At 50.2% G+C, this 20039-nt stretch overlaps 1 protein-coding gene across 1 annotated transcript; it reads left to right on the top strand.

Moving 5' to 3' along the window:
* The first annotated feature begins 107 nt into the window (after positions 1-107).
* Positions 108-19215, top strand: PABPC1L (poly(A) binding protein cytoplasmic 1 like). Its single transcript, XM_054573392.1, has 14 exons — positions 108-300; positions 2301-2494; positions 4849-4964; positions 6346-6485; positions 6649-6743; positions 9551-9688; positions 9950-10045; positions 13751-14008; positions 14782-14866; positions 15498-15614; positions 16266-16372; positions 17167-17260; positions 18565-18695; positions 19099-19215. Exons 1-14 carry the CDS (start codon positions 108-110, stop codon positions 19213-19215), a joined length of 1881 nt encoding a protein of 626 aa, XP_054429367.1.
* The last annotated feature ends 824 nt before the right edge of the window (positions 19216-20039 follow it).

The following is a 20039-nucleotide window of genomic DNA, read 5'->3' as shown; positions in this document are numbered from 1 at the left end:
GCGCCCCCTGTGCGCCCGCCGTCGCCGAGGCTCTCGCCCGGGTGACGCACACGGGCGTCGAGCGCGGAGCTGCGCCGGCCCGCTCCCCGTTTCCCCCGTCGCCCGCCATGCACGCCAGCGGCATGGGCCTCCCGCTCGCCTCGCTCTACGTGGGCGACCTGCATCCAGACGTGACTGAGGCCATGCTCTACGAGAAGTTCTCGCCCGCCGGTCCCATCCTGTCCATCCGCGTGTGCCGCGACGTAACCACCCGTCGTTCGCTGGGCTACGCCTATGTCAACTTCCAGCAGCCCGCCGACGGTGAGCCCCGGGGGAGGGGGTCAGATGCACTGACAGACCGACCGCATCTCGGCCATCCGCCCTTTCATCTCAGGCATCTTCAGTTTTGCAGTCAAGGAAACTGAGTCCCAGAGAGGCCCCTGAGACAGGAACTAGCAATTAGTGCGCGGCTACTCTATGTTTTACTGTGCTCCATTTTGCAGAGGGGAGGTATTAAGGCTGAGTGAAAACAGACAAGGGCTTTGGGGCCAGGCCGACCTGGGATTTGAAAACCAGCAGCTGTGTGACTTGGAGCAAATTACTCAACCATTCTGAGCTTCAGTTGCATTCAGTCTGAAGACGGGGATGGGACCTGCTGGATGGAGTGGTTGGGAAGAGGATAAAATTCAAAGCACCTGGTGAGGAAGATGTGGGAGGCGACACAGGTGATGAGTGGGGCAGCCAGGGGAGCTGGGCCTGAGGCTCGGCCCCTGCCAGCAAGCGTGACAGGTCTGCACCAGGCGCCCCCTCCTTGGCGAGCCCTGAAAAGCCACGTCCACTCTAAGCTCCACAGCACGTTTCTCAGAGCTGATGGGATTGATTAGAACTTTCCAGATGGACAGGTCCACACTTGCGCTGAGAGAATTGAAAGATTTAAGAGCACCGGGTTTTGCTCCAGCTCTACCACTAGGGTGTGAGCTTGAGCAAGAGTTCTCCTTCAACACTCCCTCTGTGAAATGGGGCTAAGGCTTATTCCCCGGCAGCGTGGGAAGGGAGCTGTGTCTATGAAGTATGTTGAGCGCACTGGATGGGCTCAGTAAGTGGTAGTAATCTGAGAAAAATAGTGGTAACTGTATCATTCAGGTGTAAGACTCCAGAAACAACCAAAAATGGCCTGGCTGGCCAAGACCAAAAGAGAGCTCCCTTACCTCATTCTCCTGGGTGGATGGGGAGGCTCCCTGAGCTGGGGGTTTGCTGGGGTGCTTCAGCCTGTTTCCCAGTGGATGAGGGGTGCCTGAGCTGGATTCCAGGGGGACTTCCCCTTCGCTCTGCTTTCCCCACCCGCTGCCGTTTCCATCTTCCTCCAAGCCTTGCACAACCCGACCTTTTGGCCACTTCATAGATAGTGAAGCCGAGCTCCAGAGAGAAGGGGTTTTGCCCCTGGGTGTTCATTGGCAGATCTAGATGGGAAAACCAGACTTGAAATGAGCTCCACTGAATAGTTCCTCTCTATGCCTCTGAAAGTAGAGGAATCCTTGAAGCAGGGGACAGCACATTGCTTGGGAGGGGGACAGGCCATAGTAGTGGCAGGAGGACGGCCATAGGCTGCTGTGTTCAGACATTGCCATTTGCCAACCACCTGTTTTGTGCTGGGTGCAAAGGACAAGACACCTTGCATACCTTATTTAATTTTCAGCCTGTCCAGCAACAGGGAGGTAGATGGTATTATCTCCCTTTGTTAAGTGTGAGAGGGTAGTTAATATTATCATCATGCCCTACTGTACAGGAATAAACCAGCTCACAGAGATGATGTTCACCTCCCCCAAAACCCTACAACTTGGGAGTGAATCTCAACTCTGCTGCTCAGCACCTCTGAGCTTTAATTTCCTTAAAATGCTGCCAGTGTTTGTCAGAGGAGCCCTCCTTTACATTTTCATCTGTTCAGCGTGCTTTAGAGAGCACAGCACACCTGGCTCTGCCACTCATCTTTCCCCTGTCTGAGTCTCAGTTTTTCCTTCTTTAAAATGGGGGTAGGAATCGATGCTCATGTAGCTACAGTGAGGAGTTTGAATGAGATCCTAAAACGTGGCAGGAGTGCCATACACTTTAATTCTTATCCCTCCTGGGCCTTCAGGCTCTTCTGTCCAGTGAGACCCAGAGACTGGCTCTTTTCTTCCTTTTTCTTTTCTTTCTTTCTTTCTTTCTTTTTTTTTTTTTTTTTTTTTTTGTTTTTTTTGTTTTGGAGGGGATTCCCAGTTAAGCACCTGAGAGCTCAGGGAAAGAAAGTCCCCTGAACTTGCTCCTTTCCTCCTCCTGTCCAGCGGAGCGGGCACTGGACACAATGAACTTTGAAATGATCAAAGGCCAGCCCATCCGCATCATGTGGTCCCAGCGAGACCCAGGACTTCGCAAGTCGGGTGTGGGCAACATCTTCATCAAGAACCTGGAGGAGTCCATTGACAACAAGGCCTTATATGACACCTTCTCCACCTTCGGGAGCATCCTTTCTTGCAAGGTGGGTGTGCCTCTTGCAGGGGGTGTCTGTGTCAAGTACCTGTGTGGTCAAGGGCTTCCACGCAGCACCTCACTTTACAGGATATGACATCTTTTCAGGTAAGCTCCAGCTTCAGCAAGTACCTGAATGGTAGCGGTCCTTCCAGTTCCATCTTCATAAACCTATCAGAGGTTACCTGTGATTCAGTCTGCTCATGCTGTGTAACCAGCCCCAAGCGTAGTCCCTGTCTGCAACCATTATTTAGCTTACGATTCTGTAGCTGGCGATTTGGGGTGAGTTCCAGCTGGGCAGGGCTTTTGGTGCTGGCTGGGCTCCTTCCTGTGCTCACGGAGAGCCGGATGACTCTGCTTCTAGGCGGTGGTGGGCTGTCAGCTGGAACATCTCAGCTTTCCTCCCTGTGGCCTTTCATCCTCCAGCAGCCTAGCCCCAGCTTTCCTTATGACAATGATAAAGGCCCGGAGACAGAGTGGAAGCTCACCAGGCCTCTTGAGATCTAAGCTCGGAACTGGCACATGGTCACATCTGCTGCATTTTATTTGCCGAAGCGAGTCACAGGACCAGGCCTAATTCAGGCTGAGAGGACAGTAGAAACTATAGGACGAAGGGTGTGGATACAGCAAGGCCATCATGGCAATCAGTGGCCAGGCCTTGTTTTTAAGATGTCTCTTGCAATAGAATGGAAGTTCCATAAGAGTCGTGAACCTGCTTTTCTTCACCTTTGTACCCCAGCACCTAGAATAAGATGCGACACATAGTAGATGCTCAATAAATATTTATCCCTATTTTCCCCAATCAGGCAGCTGGGGCTTAGGGGTTAAGAAATGGCAGAAAGTGTTCTTATGGCAACTATAACAAGATAAGTATACGATATCCTTAGCAAGTGCTTTGCTCAAAGGAGGGACTCAGTCAACATGCTTGAATCTGAATGGAAAAGCTGGCACTTGAGTCGAAAGTGGGGGACCCTGTTTGGGGCTGGAGAGTGGAGGAGGGTGCGTTGGGCTTGGATTTGGAAGTAAGACTAGTGCAGGGCCAATTGAAGAGCCTCACATGCCAAGTTGATCTAGTTCTGTGGAGGGTAGGAGCTGCTGGAGGCGAGGTCCCGATGGGACATGGTCACAGTTACCTTTTAGAAGAAGCATAGCAGTGATCAGCACAGAAGCTGGGTTGGGCAGTTAGGCAGTTGTCTAGGCAGAAAAGCCACTTAGCTGAGCTGGGGCACTGTCTGCAGAGGTGGGTGGAGCCAGGGACACTTGAAGTGGGTGTTAGTGTTTTAGTGCAAGTTCAGCCAGAGGGATGGGCGCTGCATGACCTGAAGACTTCCCGTTCTCAAGCTTCGTCCTTCTCATTTGAGCCAGGAGGCTTACAAAATGGGGGGGCAGAGGGAGGGTAGAATGTTTATAGATCTTTTACTAAATTAAAACAAGTTGGTTGTTGAAACAGTACATGAATTGGTAGAGTTAAAACCATGTAGAAAGGAATGAAGTGAAAAAGAAGGCTCCATTCTTTTCAATCCTAGTCCCCAGAAATAATCATTGTTAACAGTTTCGTGTGTTTCTGTTTAAATTTTTCCCATGTGTAGATGTCCACTTTAACGCAACTGGGCTTGATTTTTTTTTTTTTTTTTTTTTGTCATAATGCTGTACTCTCCAGATCACTGTGTGTCTGCTACATCATCTACCAGTTCTCTTTAGCTGCACACATAGAGACAACCAGTGTGAATGTACTGTAACTTACTGAACCAGTCTCCCTGATGGATACTCAGATTGTTTCTAATTTGCTGTTAGAAACAAGGATTCAGGGCCCTGGCCAAGTAGCTCAGTTGGTTAGAGCATCATCCTGATACACCAGAATTGTGGGTTCAGTCCCTCGTCAGGACATGTACAAGAAGCAACCGATGAATGCGTGGAAAAGTAGAAAAACAAATTCATGTTTATCTCTCTCTCTCTGTCTCTCTCCCTTCTTCTTGCTCTAAAATAAATAAATAAATAAATAAATAAATAAAATTAAAAATATTAAAAACAGAAAGAAAGAAACAAGGATGTAAGAATCGAGGTTTGAATCTGATCCTCTTGCCCATCACCTCAGCAAGATAATTAAAAACTTGTCTGCGGTAGTGAAGACCTGGGTTCAATCTGAGGACTCTATTCCTCATTACTGTGTGACCTTAAGCAAGTAGATCAACCTCTCTGAGCTTTAGTTTCCCACCTCTAAAATGGAACTGTTGTGTGTGACATAGGATTGTCCATCACAGGCACAAAGCCAGCACTCAGACAGCAGTTGTTATCACCGGGCCATTCCGTTCTACCTGGACCCTCAGCTGCATGCTCTCCTTGTCCGTTTTCTCTCTTGCCCAGGTGGTGTGTGATGATCATGGCTCCCGAGGCTTTGGCTTTGTCCATTTTGAGACCCGGGAGGCCGCGCAGAAGGCCATCAGCACCATGAACGGAATGCTGTTGAATGACCGCAAAGTGTGAGTGGGGAGGGAAGGGGGTGAGCCGAAGCTGAAGGGACGGAATCATGGCACTGCCGACTGGGGACCCCTGCTACCCGCCACCATCCCACGGGCCCCAGGCACTGAGCAGCAGCTGGTGTTCTTCCTGGCAGTGTGGCCTCGGAAGAGAGGCTCAGTCTCTCAGCGCCTCCCTTTCCTCAAGGAAGAATGGGGCTGCTGATTCAGAGGATTCTTCCGCGTAATAAACAAAGAGATGATTCTGAAGTCCTAGCAGGGACAGCTAATGGCCAGGTTATCAGTGGACTCAGCCTGCTCAGCATGCTTGTGAATTTTCCCCTTAAGCCTTTTGTGCCGTTTCGTGGGTTTTCTGGACAGGAGGGACAGTAGGCCTGTGCTTAGCCAACCGTCTTCATCCATTTCAGTTTGGCATCATCCCCACTTAACAAATGGGAAAAGTGGGATGTACGTGCTGGAGGCAATGTGCTTGGCAGGGCCCCTCCCCCAGCTTTGCCTCTGCCCCTCTGGTGGCCCAGCCCCTGCTTGGCGCTGTAGGGTGATGGAGACTTTGAGCTGGGAGCTGCACTGAAAGCCATCCTGCCCGGGGTTTCTCCAGGGAGGCTCCCGTCAACGGGACTGAACAACAGCGGGCTTTTCCCAGGAGGATATTGTTTCTTGGCTACAGTTTGTCCAAGGTTACCTGTGCCACTCTGTTTTCTCCAAGTTTTAGTACCAGCTACAGCTTGTTTGTGTTAAAACGTGCCAGAGAAACCGTCAAATTTCCTTTGGCTGTTTTTCTTAATGTACAACAGTTTCTTAGATGTGTTGACATGAACTTGGTGATTACAATGTTTAAAATTAATATTGTTCGTAAGTGACTCCAGTTCCCCCCATAGCAACACTGGCATGGAGCATGTCTGGGTCTCTCACCACTGTTCCCCCAGTGTATCCGGTACACGGTAAATGAATGAGCACGTCCCTGTGGTGTGAGTTTGATGCCCATTTTGCAGGAATGAACACTGAGGCTCAGAAAGATTACTGGGCTTGCCACCGCTAGGCAGCTGGAGAGCAAGGATTCAGATGTGACTCCCAAGTTCATGATCTTATCTCCTGTGCACTCAGTTGCTTAGGGTATCTGGTAGGAGTTCCTTTGTGCATTTGCCACAAGAATTAAGTGTTCCTAACCTCAGGCTGACGCATAGACTCTTGACTGCAGAAGGTGGTTGGGCCTTGGATATATTCCATCTAAGAAGTGTTGCCGTTCCCAGTCTTCTGATGAGAGAATCAGGGGCCTGGAGGCTGGTAGCAATGGACCCCAATGATCCGGGCTTGCTGAGTGGGCTGGGGTTGAGATGGGGGTAGCTGATGGTTGGCAGCTGCCTACCTGCCGGTGTGTCCACAGCTTCGTTGGCCACTTCAAGTCCCGACAGGAGCGGGAGGCTGAGCTGGGGGCTCGGGCCATGGAGTTCACCAACATCTACGTGAAGAACCTCCAAGTGGATTTGGACGAGCAGGGCCTGGGGGAGCTCTTCTCCCAGTTTGGTGGGTGTGTTTCCCGAGGGAGTTTGGGGTCACTTTCTCTTCTGCTCCCTGGTCAGGCTGGGAGGAGGGGCCCTCCTGGGGCTTCCCGAGGACTTGTGGGAGGAAAGGGGCAACGCCCCGGGGCTCCCTTAGCTCCCCCTTGAGTCAGGTCTGGTCTTCCCAGGGAAGATGCTGAGTGTGAAGGTGATGAAGGACGATAGCGGTCACTCCCGAGGCTTTGGCTTTGTCAACTTTGAGAAGCATGAGGAAGCCCAGAAGGTAGGAGCCTGCCTCCCCATGGCCCTGTTTCATGGAGGGGGTGCTGAGCCAGGACTAGTAAGAAAGGAGGTCAGGGCAGAGGGCTCCAGCTGCTCACGGGAGGAAAGGGAGTCCCTCCCTAGCCTCTGCCACTCGAGTCTGAGCCCTTCCTGCCTGTGCTGAAGGCAGAAGGCTTAAGCCTCCTTCGGTCACTTCCAAGCCACGGGGCTGGCTTGTTTTCATAGATTCTTGCCGCACCAGAGGGGGAAGGGGACTTTGAGACAGCCACTACCCTCTTCCTGAATTGATGGTGGGATCGAGGACAGTGCGGGGAAGAGCTATGCTATTTCTTGCTTCTAGGTTTTTGCAAATGCTGTTTTCTCACAATACTTCCCTTTCCTACTCTTAAAAAAAAAAAGATGTATTTATTGATTTGAGAGAAAGAGAGAGGAAAGAAGAGAGGAAGAAACACTCATATGTTGCTCCACTTATTTATGCATTCATTGGTTGCTTCTTGTATGTGCCCTGACTGGGGATCGAACCTACAACCTTGGTGCATCAGGACTATGCTCCAACAACTGAGCTAACTGGCCAGGGCATCCCTTTTCCTACTCTTTGGACCAGTGCTGTCCAATAGAAATGTAACACGAGCCACATGTGCAATTTAAAATTTTCCAGTAGATAAAAAAATAAAACAAAAATTCTTCCAGTAGCCACATTAAAAAGAGTAAAAAGAGAAACTGTGAAATTAATTTTAATAATACATTTTATTCAAACTATGAAATTAATTTTAATACATTTTATTCAACATGAATACATTTTATGTTGAATAAAATGTATTCATCAATAATATATTTTATTCAACATATTTAAATTATGACCACTTCAATGGGTATTTAATATAAAAATTGAGATTCTTTTTTACATTCCCTTTTATTGTACTAATTCTTTGAAATCTGGAACTTACAGCACAATTCAGACTAGCCATATTTCAAGAGCTTCGTAGCCGCAGGTGGCTAGTGACTACCATAGTGGACAACATAGCTTTAGACTATTTAGTGCCTGTCTTTTGGGTCTCAGCTTATACTTTCCCTCCTTCAGGAAGCTGCCTCTTCCTGTCTTCACTTACTTTTGGTATCATCTGTCTCTCTCCATCATTAGCACAGATTTCCATGTGTAGAACTGAGGGTAGTGGCTGGGTCTCATTTCACCGTTAAGTCTCTAGTATTGTACCTGCCAGTAGATACCATATACATATTTGCTGAACAAATGAATGATACACAGTCACACAGTGACAAAACTGGAATAACAAATGTTATATTTGGCCTCCCACCATAAAGCTCTTTCCATGGCTGCTGTCCCATTACGATCCCTGGACGTGGACGAGCCCAGCTCATGGTGGATTCTGGCTCGAGACCTGGATCCTGGTGCCATGTGGATAGCAGCCACTTTGCACTGAGTACTTAGATTAGGCCAGGCAGTGTGCTAAGGGTTTTGCATACATTTTCATCTCTACCCCCACTGTTGTGGGCTCTGCTGTTGTTATTAGGATCCATGGGTTGTAGCTAGTAAGAGTGATCATTGGGAACCAGCGCTTTCTGACTCAAGTTTGTTCTTAAGTAAATGGCTCCATTGAAAGGTAACTTCTTGTGAGTCCTTGGACAAGTCCCGCCCCTCTCTAGGTTTTGCTTTCCTCAACTGTGAAATGACTAGTGGGAGTAGATGGATGAAGCTACGGGGGTCCATTAACTCCATTGTCTGAGAGACTTTGGTAATGGCTTTTAAGACTGGTGGAGAACTGGTAGGTCTTGGGCCACAATGAATATTTACATATATTTGCATATTTAGGCAGGAAAGGGAAAGTCGTCATTACAGGAAAGTATTTACTAATGAACTGATCACTTAAAAAGGTATTTCCCATCCTGGCTGGTGTGGTTCAGTGGATTGAGCGCAGGCCTGCAAACTGAAAGGTTACTGGTTCAATTGCCTGTCAGGGCACATGCCTGGGTTGTGGGCTGGGTCCCCATTTGGGGGTGAAAAAGAGGCAACCAATTGATGTTTCTCTCACACATCGATGTTTCTCTCCCTTTCTTTCTCCCTCCCTTCTCCTCTCTCTGAAAATAAATAGATAAAATCTTTTAAAAAAAGTTCCCTTCAACACATCTCTTTACTAACACTGCTATCTAATCCTAACTATTGAGGCAGACACACAGGGCTCTGCCTTCGGCTGATTTGGGGGGATAAGTCAATGCAAATTCAGTTTAGTGGAAATGGATGGCAGGAAGAAGTTGCACATCTTACAGAAGATGTAGGATTTCATGCACTCAAAGTCACAGAAAAGCTAGGGTCTGGCTGGCTCAGGTAACTGAAGAAAAGAAAAATCAACAAGGGTTAAGGTACAAATGTTTCTAAGACTAAAGCTCTCATAATTAGCAAAAGGATCCTTTGTGCTGTGATATCCAACATGAAGAAAAGGATATTGATTATGCTGTCACACCATTTTGAAAGAATTATGCTTGCTGCTTTGTTAAAAAAAAAATCAGTGGGTAGTTAGAAACTAATTGTCAAATATGGGAAGCTTTGCAAATTTCAATTTCTCTTTTTAAAATAGAGTCAAAAGCAAGTTTTAACAAGACTCTACAGTTTACTCTGAAACTTTGTCCCATGTTCTTTAAAAAGTAGATGGCCTTTATCTGGTACTGATTAGTCTCAGCTAACAAGATGGCCTGGCTGGCAAGTGGCCCCCTCCAGACCAAGGAGGTAGGACTGGAGGCCAGGGCCTCCTCGGGGTGGTTCCCCAGCACTCCAGCTTCATCCTCTCTGCCCAGGCTGTGACGGACATGAACGGGAAGGAGGTGAGCGGGCAGCTGCTCTTCGTGGGCCGGGCCCAGAAGCGGGCGGAGCGGCAGAATGAGCTGAAGCGAAGGTTCGAGCAGATGAAGCAGGACCGGCTGAACCGTTACCAGGTGAGGGTCAGCCTGCTGGTGGCAGCTGCGTCTGTGTGTGGAGGGCCCTGAATGTGACGTCTTCCTCTAGCAATCCCGTTTCTGGGAACTGGGCTTTAGGGATGGTGGGGGCTCCAGCTTCCAGGTGATGGGCATGCTGAGTGATTGGTGGGGGGCCTGGGTACTGTGGAGGCTTGGTGGCCAGGGCTTCCACCCCCTACGCCCCAAGGCAACTGGGAGCTTGGCGAGGAAGGCATATCTAGCAGCATCCTTCCCTTCCAGGGTGTGAACCTGTACGTGAAGAACCTGGATGACTCCATCGATAATGAGAAACTGAGGAAAGAGTTCTCTCCCTACGGAGTGATCACCAGCGCCAAGGCGAGGGCTGTGGGCGCCCACAGGGGCAGAGCACTTCCCCTCACATCCTCTCGCTGCCCACACGCCCCTCCTCCCTCCCATGGCCTCCAGGGAGTTGGTGCTGAGCTCCACCTTTTGGATTTGGGGGCTGTGTCTGATCCCATTGGAGCTTGTTCATCTGCAGCCTTGTCTGGGCTGGAGGGGAAGCGGGTGGAAACACAGCTGGTCTTACTGGGGCTCACTGTAACCTTGGTTCATTCAACAAGCATTTATTGAGTGCCTACTGTATGCCAGATTCCAGAAATTCATGTCTGACATTTCCCTTGACTTTTGTTGTCCAGCCTTGGCCGATGACACATCCCTGCTGGGCCTCAATTTCTCCATCTGAAAAATGAGAGGGTTGGGCTGCATCATTCTTTATTTATTCTTCCCCATCTATTAAGCCACACAATTGAGGTGTGACAATTGGCTGTTCTCCTCAGTAGCTCTGTGACCTTGAGCAGATGTCTTCTGAGCCTCACCTTACAGATGAGGGAGCTGAGCTCTCTGGATGGCTCTCAACCTTGCTGTCTCACTAAAAATCCCCCGGGGAGCTCTTAGATACAGACACCCGAGTCAGAAATTGAATGTAGCCCTCGGAGGGAAGGACTGGGTATTTTATTTTGAAAAGCTTCCCAGATGATTTTAGGATGGCCCAGTGTTCACTCATTTCATACTCAGGCACCTGCTGTTCCACCAGGCCCTGTGGGAAGCATGCAGGAACAAGTCCTTGTCCTGGAGTGGCTTGTAGTGTAGTGGGGAAGTCAGATGCATCACTAACTGAAATCTGTAATAAAGCATGTGTTGGGTGAGGGTAAGTATTGGAGGCAGAGCTCGGTAGCTCGGTGGAAGAGGAAGGAGGGCTTCCTGTAAGAAGTGGCAGCGGCAGCAGGATTTGACTTGGCTGTAAGGAGGTAGGGTGCTGCAGGTGGGAGTGGGGAACTTTCCGAAGAGATCAGTGTGGATAATGGGCCGGGGACCCGCACACGTGTATTGTGATGGCTGTGTTCTTAGGAAGTGGTATAGATGTTCTTTTGCCTGTTAAATCCTACTTTAAATGTCCTTTATGGACCCTACTGTTTGGGGAAGAGGCTCAAACTATTTTTGAGCTAAGGAGATTTTGAAAACAGAATGTGACAGAGAGCTGTGGGATATGTAAATTAAGCAACAGGAAATTTGATTAAACATCGTAAGAGGTTGTGGGCCCTCTCTTCAGGCAAATGCATATTTAGTGTAGTATTGCAATTGAAAGCTGGGATATTAAAGTTAATGAGAACTGGGTCTTAATCCCAGTCGTACCATTAACTAGCTGTAGAACCTAAGGGAAGTGACTTTGCCTTTTGGATTCTGTTTACCTCTCTGTAAAAGGGGACTGACATTCTCTGTCTTTAGAGATTCCCTGAGAGCTAAAAAGAACCTGCACAGAGTACCGGCCCACAGTAAGTGGTGATATCATGATCTGATTATTTACACACATTGCATGTAATTTCAGGAGATTCACCCACCTCCTTGAGGACTCCTCGAATGAAGGGAATTGTAAAAATCTGGATTTTTAGATTAGAGTTGAGACACACCTATCTTGCTAATTAATTTTATATGTTTATATATTTTTATAAAACTTAATATAAAATAGGGATTAGAAAAATTAAATGAGTTAATGTATATAAAATGTTTACATTAAGCATTACTATTAAGTTCATAGTAAGCTTTGCATGCGTGTTGTACTAATTTTATTTTATTTTTACTATCTAACATAAGTTCTTATTAACTTGTTAAGACAATATTTTTGTGCCAAGAAAATTTGGCTGTCTGGTGAAGTCTTTGGATCACTTTTGAGAATAGTAATACATGCATAAAGGAAAATTCATAGGATTACAAAAAACAGTTACATTGAAATAATTATCAAAATACTAAGGTGAAAGCTGTATGTGCTTCTTTATATTTTTAATTTTATTTTTTTATTTTATTGTTTATCCTCACCTGAAGACATGCTTATTGATTTTAGAGGGAAGGAAAGGGAAGGAGAGAGAGAGGGAGAGAAACAATGATCCACTGTCTCTTGCATATGGCTTGACCAGGACCAATCCCGCAGCTCAGGCATGTGCCCTGACCAGGCATAGAACCTGGGACCTTCTGCTTTATGGGACAATGCCCAACCGAGCCACATGGGCTAGGGCTGTACTTCTTTGTTAATGCATCAAACTGAAAGGTCTAATGAACTAGCAATTAGCATAAATGATATTTTGAAATCAGCAATAATGAATGCAACATGAAAATATTCTCTCTTGCTGTAAAAATCACAAACACAGTTAATACTACTATATATTTTTTGCTGTCCACGTTCAAAATAGGAGGGAAATGCTAATAGGAAAATACAGATACCATTTTTTCCCCCATCTGAGTTTACAGACTGCGTAAATTCCATCCATTGACCCCCCTGTGGATCTGTAAAGTCTCAGGTGAAGGCTTCTAATATTAGCAGGTAGCAAAGAACAGCTGGAAAATCAGGGGTGTCTCACGGAGCAGATGTAATAATTATCTCAGCTCTGTTGCTCCCCGTGTAGGGGAGCCAGGCCAGTGTCTTGACTCTGGAAAAGATTAAAAACCCTAAATCAGATTGGATCCTGGAAGAGGAAAAGAATACTAGTAGTAAAACTAGTGAAGTCCGGAGGAAATGGACAGTTTAGTTACTAGCATGGTGTGCCAGTGCTACCGTGGTAGTCGTGACGAATGTTCCATGTTAACGTTCAGAGAGAGCTGGGTGAATGGTATCCAGCAACTGTGTACTATTTTTGAGACTTTTCTATAAATCTAAAATTATTCCAAAATAAAAAGATTATTTTAATTAAAAGTCTAAGAACCTTTTACCCAGACTCCAAAAGACTTGGCTCAGGGGCTTGTGGAAGCAGCGGGGGTTTTCCAGGTGGTGCATTGGGTTGGGGTCCTGGCTGACGTCTGATCCACTGGCCGGGTGACCCTGGACAAGTCACTTTTTTTTTTTAATGGTAAAAAGAACTTTTATTTCTAGTAAAAAGAAAATTAACAGAGTAAAGCACCAAAATTAGAAATTCAAATTATTTTATATTCCCTACAAATCTAACTCTTTATTGGAGTTTTAGGAAATACAACTGTTGAGCACCTTTTTTATGTCCATAATTCACAGGTGAAGTAGAGAATCATGCGAGTAGTTTAATAAAACCCAGGAAGTAGTCGAAATGCAAATACAGTGACCTCACCTAAAATGGTTCAGATCGGGGCCCTGGCTGAAGAGCCTGCCTCAGTCTTAGATTTGTAACCTACCCCAGACAACCGTCTCACTGAATTAAAGCCCCTCTGTGATAGCATCCCTCGCAGCCTGAGCAGTCTGAGATAGAAACACACTCTGAAATGCAGCTCTCCCGACCCTGGGGAGCAGCAGCCTGTGAGACAGGGACAGCCCTCCAGGAGCCAGGGGCCTGGTCTCGGACCTGTCGCTCTTGCATCCCATGTTCCTCCTGTTTGAAGAGGGAGTTGCCGTGACATGAGGGGTGTTGAGTATCTGGCATGCGGTGGCCCTCAGTGAATGCGAGGGTGACAGCACACCTCTGATGGGTTTCTCCTGGGCCCTGGGGGAGGGGGAGGGGGAGGGACAGGCGCCGGGAGTCTTCCTTCACCTTCCCAGCAGCCCTTGTCTTGTCTTGCTTTTAGGTGATGACAGAGGGTGGCCACAGCAAAGGGTTTGGCTTTGTGTGTTTTTCCTCTCCAGAGGAGGCAACGAAGGCCGTGACAGAGATGAACGGGTGCATCCTGGGCACCAAGCCGCTGTATGTGGCGCTGGCCCAGCGCAAGGAGGAGCGGAAGGCCATCTTGACCAACCAGTACATGCAGCAGCGCCTCTCTGCACGGACCCTGGGCGGCCCCCTCCTGGGCTCCTTCCAGCAGCCCGCCAGCTACTTCCTGCCCCAGGTGAGGGCCTGCCCGCACCCCCACAGCCAGGTGTAGAGCAGGAAGAGAGCTTCACAGGCAGACGTAGGCTCCCAACCCGCTTCTGCCAGAAACAGCAGGTCCTTGTCACCCTACCTCTAAAAGGGCTAATGGTGCTGCCGCCGTCAAACAGCGCTTCCCAGAAGGAGAGAGATTTGTGAATGGTAGGCTGAAAAGGATGCTTTGGCCAAATTTAGGTTTGGGAAATATTACAGTAAACAAAGGAAGCCCAGGTTTCTCCCCCACATACATTGTTCTACCCTAATATGCCTGTGCGCCTTCTAACTCTGTAAAACCAGCAGAGTGTAGGTCGTACTCCCCCAGTTTACATGGTGGTTTTTGCGGGGTGTGAACATCACTGAGGGGCATGGTTTGGGAAAGGAGGTCTTGTGACCTAGAAGAAGTAGGAAGATGTTAGCTATTAAAGGCTACTAGACTGGGACATTCCTGCTCCTCTTAGCAATTGCTTTAGAGGACCCAAGTTTCAGTAGGGCCTGTCACCGTTTATCCAGACCGTTGGGCTAGTAGCTCAGATAATAAGGGGCAAGGGTTGAACCTGAGATCGTGCCCTTAAGGGCTGAGGGATAATGGACATCGCGAAACGGGAAGCAGGCCTTCATCCCAGCTTCGTGAGTCTTTACTAACCAGTCCCCTGGGGGGCACAGTGGAGCTCCTGCGGTGGCAACCCCGAGGGGAGGCAGTTTCTCACTTCCCCGGCCGCCACCCCTCACTCTCGGCCGTCTTCTCCCACACAGCCTCCTGCCCAGCCCGGGTACTTTGGCTCGGGCCTGCCTGCGCAGCCTGCCCCCAGGTGGGTGGCCCAGCCACCGAGATCCTCCCGTGAGTGACGCAGCCCCTTCTACCCGTGAGTGTGGGGTGCGTGGGGTGGCGGGCAGCACCGTGGATAAAGAGCACGAGCTTTGGGGCCAAGCCTGGCTCCCTGTCACTTCCTCAGGTGTTAACTTGGGTGGGTAACGTCCTCTCTGAGCCTCAGTTTCTCCTTCTCAGTGTGGGCCTGAATGAGATACGTGGAAGCACCAAGGTGCTGAGCCTGTAAAAGGCTCGCATTATCTTTAGAGTCGGCTCCAAAGACTGGTCTGATTTGTGGTTGAAAACTTCTTGCCAAGCTGAGGAAGTGAACTCCTTTGGCTGCACTTTGGATGAATGGCCCTTCTCTAAGAGTGAAGTCCACCTGACGTGCACGTGTCGGGGCGGGGAGGGGGACGGAGGTGTGCGATCCTGACGCGGGTGCCTCTGGGGGCTCTGGGGAGGCGTGAGTCGGTGTGTAGTAGCGAGTTTCCACACCCCTCCCTGAGGCTGTGGCTCTGCCGGAGGAGGTGCATTCACTCATCTTTCTGTGTCAGTGTTCTGGCGCCCCCTCCTCACCCTGGCACCATCAGGGTGTGGTGTGCCACTCCGATTAATAACCCCGTTTCCCGCCCACCTCTCTCTGTGTTCTCGGTACCACAAGCCACCCGCCCTCCAGCTGCCTCAATGGTCCGGCCGCCAGCCATGTCTCGGTGCCCCCCGGCCTGCAGCAGCAGTGTCGGGAAGACCTCCACCCAGGCGCCCCACACCCAGAGAGTGGGTGAGTGTTGGCAGGGCCAGGAGGGACGGGCGTGCGAGAGGGCCGGGGCGGGGGCCTGGCACTGCTGGGGAGTCGGAGCCGGCGTCCAGTGACCTTGCCGCTCTGGCGTGGAGAGCAGGGCTGCCTTTAGAGGCTGTGTAGCACTTTCTTTCTTTTTTAAAAGAAGGAGGAAGAGAGGGAGAAAAAGAGGGAGAGAAACACTGGTGTAAGAGAGAAACATGAATCAGTTGCCTCTTATCTGTGCCCCAGCCAGGGACTAAACTTGCAACCCAGGCATGTGCCCTGACTGGGAATTGAACCTATGACCTTTCTCTGTGTGGGACAACACCCAACCATCTGAGCCGTGCCAGTCAAGGCCAGATTGGTTTATCTTTAAAATGGGGATGAGAACAGTTTTCCCATTTTGTTGAGTAGGTGAATGGGATCATACACGCAGGGGCTTAGCACCAGATCTGAACTCAGTAGGCTCACAGCAACAGCTGCGAACAAGGGTGTAGATTGGGCCCACAGGCAAGCACAAGGGACAGATGTTTTGTGCACCCGTGTGCTGGCACTGTACTCAGTGCTGGGGAGTCTACGTGCATGAGTGTCTTTAGGCTTTATGGCTTCAGGTCGGTGCCAGGCCCTAACATCCCTGCTTATTCTTTACAGCCAACATGGGTACCCAGACCACTGGGCCCGGTGAGGCAGGATGCTCTACGCTACACAGGTCTCTCCTGACACGCACATACTTCTTGGGAACACCCCACACACACAGGGTAAGGGTAAGGCTGGCCCCGTGGCTCTGTAGTCCAAGGTCCTGGGATCTTGGCTAAGGCATCGGCCCTTTCTGGGCCTTGGTTTCTTCCTTTCTTGGCTTGTAAAGTTTCATTTATTAACGTGTACAATCAAGAAGAGATCACTCTCGCCAACAGGAGGAGGAAGAGGGCCAGGGTCACGTTTTGTTTTTTAGTCACAATTTGGATTTTCTTAGTATTTTTGTGTTGAGCAGCAGAGCTGTGATTAATCTGCAGAACAGAACTGAAGATATCTACTGTCATTAAGTTTAAAGGCTGAGTATTTTTCTCCCTGCTACCCCTCAAAAGTCTCAAAGTCAGCATTTTCATCTCCTGTCTAGAATTTCAGTATGTATACTTCAGACAATTTCTTACAAAAGGAACAAGAGTGGTCTTTAAACAGCAAAACGCTTTTAAAGTTACCAAGATGTGAAAGGGTCAGAAGTATGTTGGGAATATGGTCATAAAAGCTACTTGATCAAAAGTGCTTTTTCTGGCACAAAGTGATTAGTAAGGTGTGGCTTCGTTTGGCAGCACGCACGGGGGACTTTTAGAGGTTCCTAGCGCCGTGGAAAACATCTACATGAGAGTGGAACTTTGTCATCTAGTCCACCGTACCCTCGCTGGGGGCTCTGTCCCACCCCGTTGTGTGTACCTTGCTTCTGCCCCCTCTCCCAGAGCCTTCCCCGAGGTCCGTGCTCCCCTGACAGGGTTAAGTGTCTCGAGGCCTTGCCCGTTGTGGTGGCTAAGGGCTGTGTCCCTGGCACCATGTGCAGGTCCAGGAGCCTCCTGTGTGCCTCCCTGGACAGGAGCCGCTGACCGCGTCCATGCTGGCCGCGGCACCGCCGCACAGACAGAAGCAGATGATCGGTGAGTGGCTGTGTCCCCTGCGCTGGGGCGGGGGGAGGAGGCTGGGAGCTGGCTGGCCTGGTGGGAAACACCCTGAGTGGGGTCAGATGTGAGGACAAGGTCCAGCTTTGCCACTGGCCAGCCTGCTGGGTGATCTTACCAAGCTGCCACCATAATCTGGGCCCTGTTCTCTTATCTTAAAATACTGGTCAGACCAGATGCTCCCAGGGTTTCTTCAGCTCTGCTGTTCTTGACTTTGATTTCGGCTGGGAGAGACCCCAGATGTGGGGGGGATCAGGGGCCAAGGAGGAGGAGTAGGGGTGTGAAGGGTGTGGTCCTGGGTTCCTGCTGAGACATGGCCCCCAAGGTGGATGCTGCGGTTCCTCACACAGCTCCCCCCATGAATGGGAAGAAGCTGTCGCCACATTTCATCGGCCTCCCAGTGGAGCCCACTGTAGGGGGTAGACAAAAGTGTGCATCCGGAAAAGAAATGTTGTTCCCCACTGGACCCTGCCTTCCTGTGCAGTTCCTCCCGTGTCTGCGACCCGCCCTGTTTCAGGGGCCCACTAACTGTTGGACGAACGAGCTTGCTGGTGGTTGGCAGGTTTTCTTCTTCAAGGCCACCAAGATCTGCTGACCCTTCTCTGTAGCCCCCCACTGCTGCTACCCCACTGTTCCCTCAGCTCACTGAGGTTTTGCCACTTTACTCCCTACACCTCGAAGAAAAATTCTCAGTGGCCTTAATGGAGGCAGAAGGCTCTGTGAGCAGTTCCTTGAAAACACCTTCACGTGCATCATGGGAAGACCTCCCCTACTCAAGGCGCCCCAGCACCCCAGCCTGGCTAGGCCCTCCACACATTGCCGAGATGGGCTGACCACCAACCCCAGGCCCTGGCACTAGAAGTATCTGATGGTGCCAAGTGAACTTATTGTGTGTATTTGGCTCCCCATCCCCCGCAAAAAGTCCAGTTCAGCACTGTCATATCCTGTTTAGAATCTCAGCGTGTATGCTTGGAAGTACTTCATGCAGAATGAACAAGAGTAGTCTTTAAAAAGCATGCACCCTCGTGTCAGCCCCATCTGCATCTTCACATCTAACACCAAAGAAGAATTCTGCAGAATGACCTCCAAAGCAGGGTTTTGATGCCCACTTCGCAGTTGGGAAAGAGGCCCCTGGTAACCAGGTTAAGTGACACAGCCTGGAAGGAGCAGTTCTGGGACAGCCGCCCAGAGGCCTCGCTGCTCCATTCCATAGTACCACCCTCGGGAGACTGGGGTGTCAGCCAGGCGTGCGTTCCTAGGCCATCAGAGGCTGTTCCATGCAGGTGAGCGTCTCTACCCCCTCATCTGCGACGTCCACACCCAGCTGGCTGGCAAGATCACAGGCATGCTGCTGGAGATCGACAACTCGGAGCTGCTGCTCATGCTGGAGTCTCCTGAGTCCCTCAGTGCCAAGGTGGGCCGGGGCCTGGGTGGCTGGGAGCCCTGGGCGCAGGAGGGACGCTCAGGACCAGGGCATCTCCTAGGTGGGCAAGCAGACTGCCGCTTGGAAAGATGAGGGTTATCGTCTTGCTGACACCTGCACTCTTGGAGTGGGAAGAGGTGATTCTCTGAAGCTCCACAGGCAAGGTTTTGGCACAAGGAGCTGTGTTCGGACTCAGTATAAGGCTCACGATTTTCCCAGCCTTCCAGCAGTGAACATCTGTCCTGAGAAGGGGCTCGTGGGCCTCAGTCATGGGAGCTGGCAAGCAACAGTCAGATGAGGGCTCTGCAGAAGCCCTGCGGAGGGTGGGGGAGGTGAGGGCTCTCCTGGGACCCTGCTGCAGCGGCCGCACTAAGCCCCTCCCACCGTGCCACAGGTCGAAGAGGCTTTGGCAGTGCTGCAGGCTCACCAGGCCACGGAGCAGACGAAAGGGAACGTGACCGAAACCAGGTGGGTGGGTGAGGGTGTGAGGAGTGGGGGGAGAAGTAGCTGAGCCCAGAAACGGCAAAGAACGGGGCAGAGACTTTCACAGAGTTCCTGAGAACCATGTCATGTCACTGCTTTCTCTGAGGCCCCAAGAACAAATCTGGGGGAAGCGTGTGCCTGGGATGGGTGTTAACTATGAAGTGAAGAGTGTTCTCTTGCCGGCTGCCCTGCCTGGCCTGGCCTCACCCATCACAGGCTGGGCTTTCCCTGGCCCAGTCTGTTCCTGGTTGAAGACCAGGTGTCTGCCATACTTCAGAAACATTTTTTACCCTTTCATCCCCAGAAAATGGAATCCTCACTCCCTCAGCTGACAAGAGAAAAGCGTTTCCTGCTCTTGGCTCTAAGACGCTGTGAGCTGTAACTTACTGATTCCCAGCTGGGCTGTATTGGTACCGGAGCTCTGCATGTGGAACAAAGGCTGGTCACCCAGCCAGTCCATTACCTTTTGCTTTGTGCATTAAAAGTGCTGCAAACTGCAGTTCGTGTCCCAGGAGGCTTTCTGTGTGAGGGAGGGTGGGGTAGAGCAAAGGGTAGGCTCCGCTGGGCGGAACAAACGCAATGGGGTGCTGGGGTCTACAGAGGGGGCAGTGACGGCAGGGCTGCCTGAGAGCCCCCGAGGAGCAGCTGCCACTCGCCAGTGGTGCAGTGAATGACTCAACGTTTGTCACCACCCAGCACTGAGAAGTGAACTCAAGCTACAGGTGCCCACGCCTGGACGCCTGGCTCGAGCGCCAGCAGTGCAGGTCAATGTGCAGGAGGCCACAGCTGCTTCTAGGCTCTGGGCCGAGGGCTTGTGTTAACAGGAAGGCGGCTTGTAGAAAAAACCCGCTC

Source organism: Pteronotus mesoamericanus, unplaced genomic scaffold (assembly GCF_021234165.1).
Source record: "Pteronotus mesoamericanus isolate MK-2021 breed Mesoamerican mustached bat unplaced genomic scaffold, CSHL_Meso_final contig_25, whole genome shotgun sequence".
Taxonomy (NCBI): Eukaryota; Metazoa; Chordata; class Mammalia; order Chiroptera; family Mormoopidae; genus Pteronotus; species Pteronotus mesoamericanus.
This window is presented reverse-complemented; position numbering and strand designations above follow the sequence as displayed.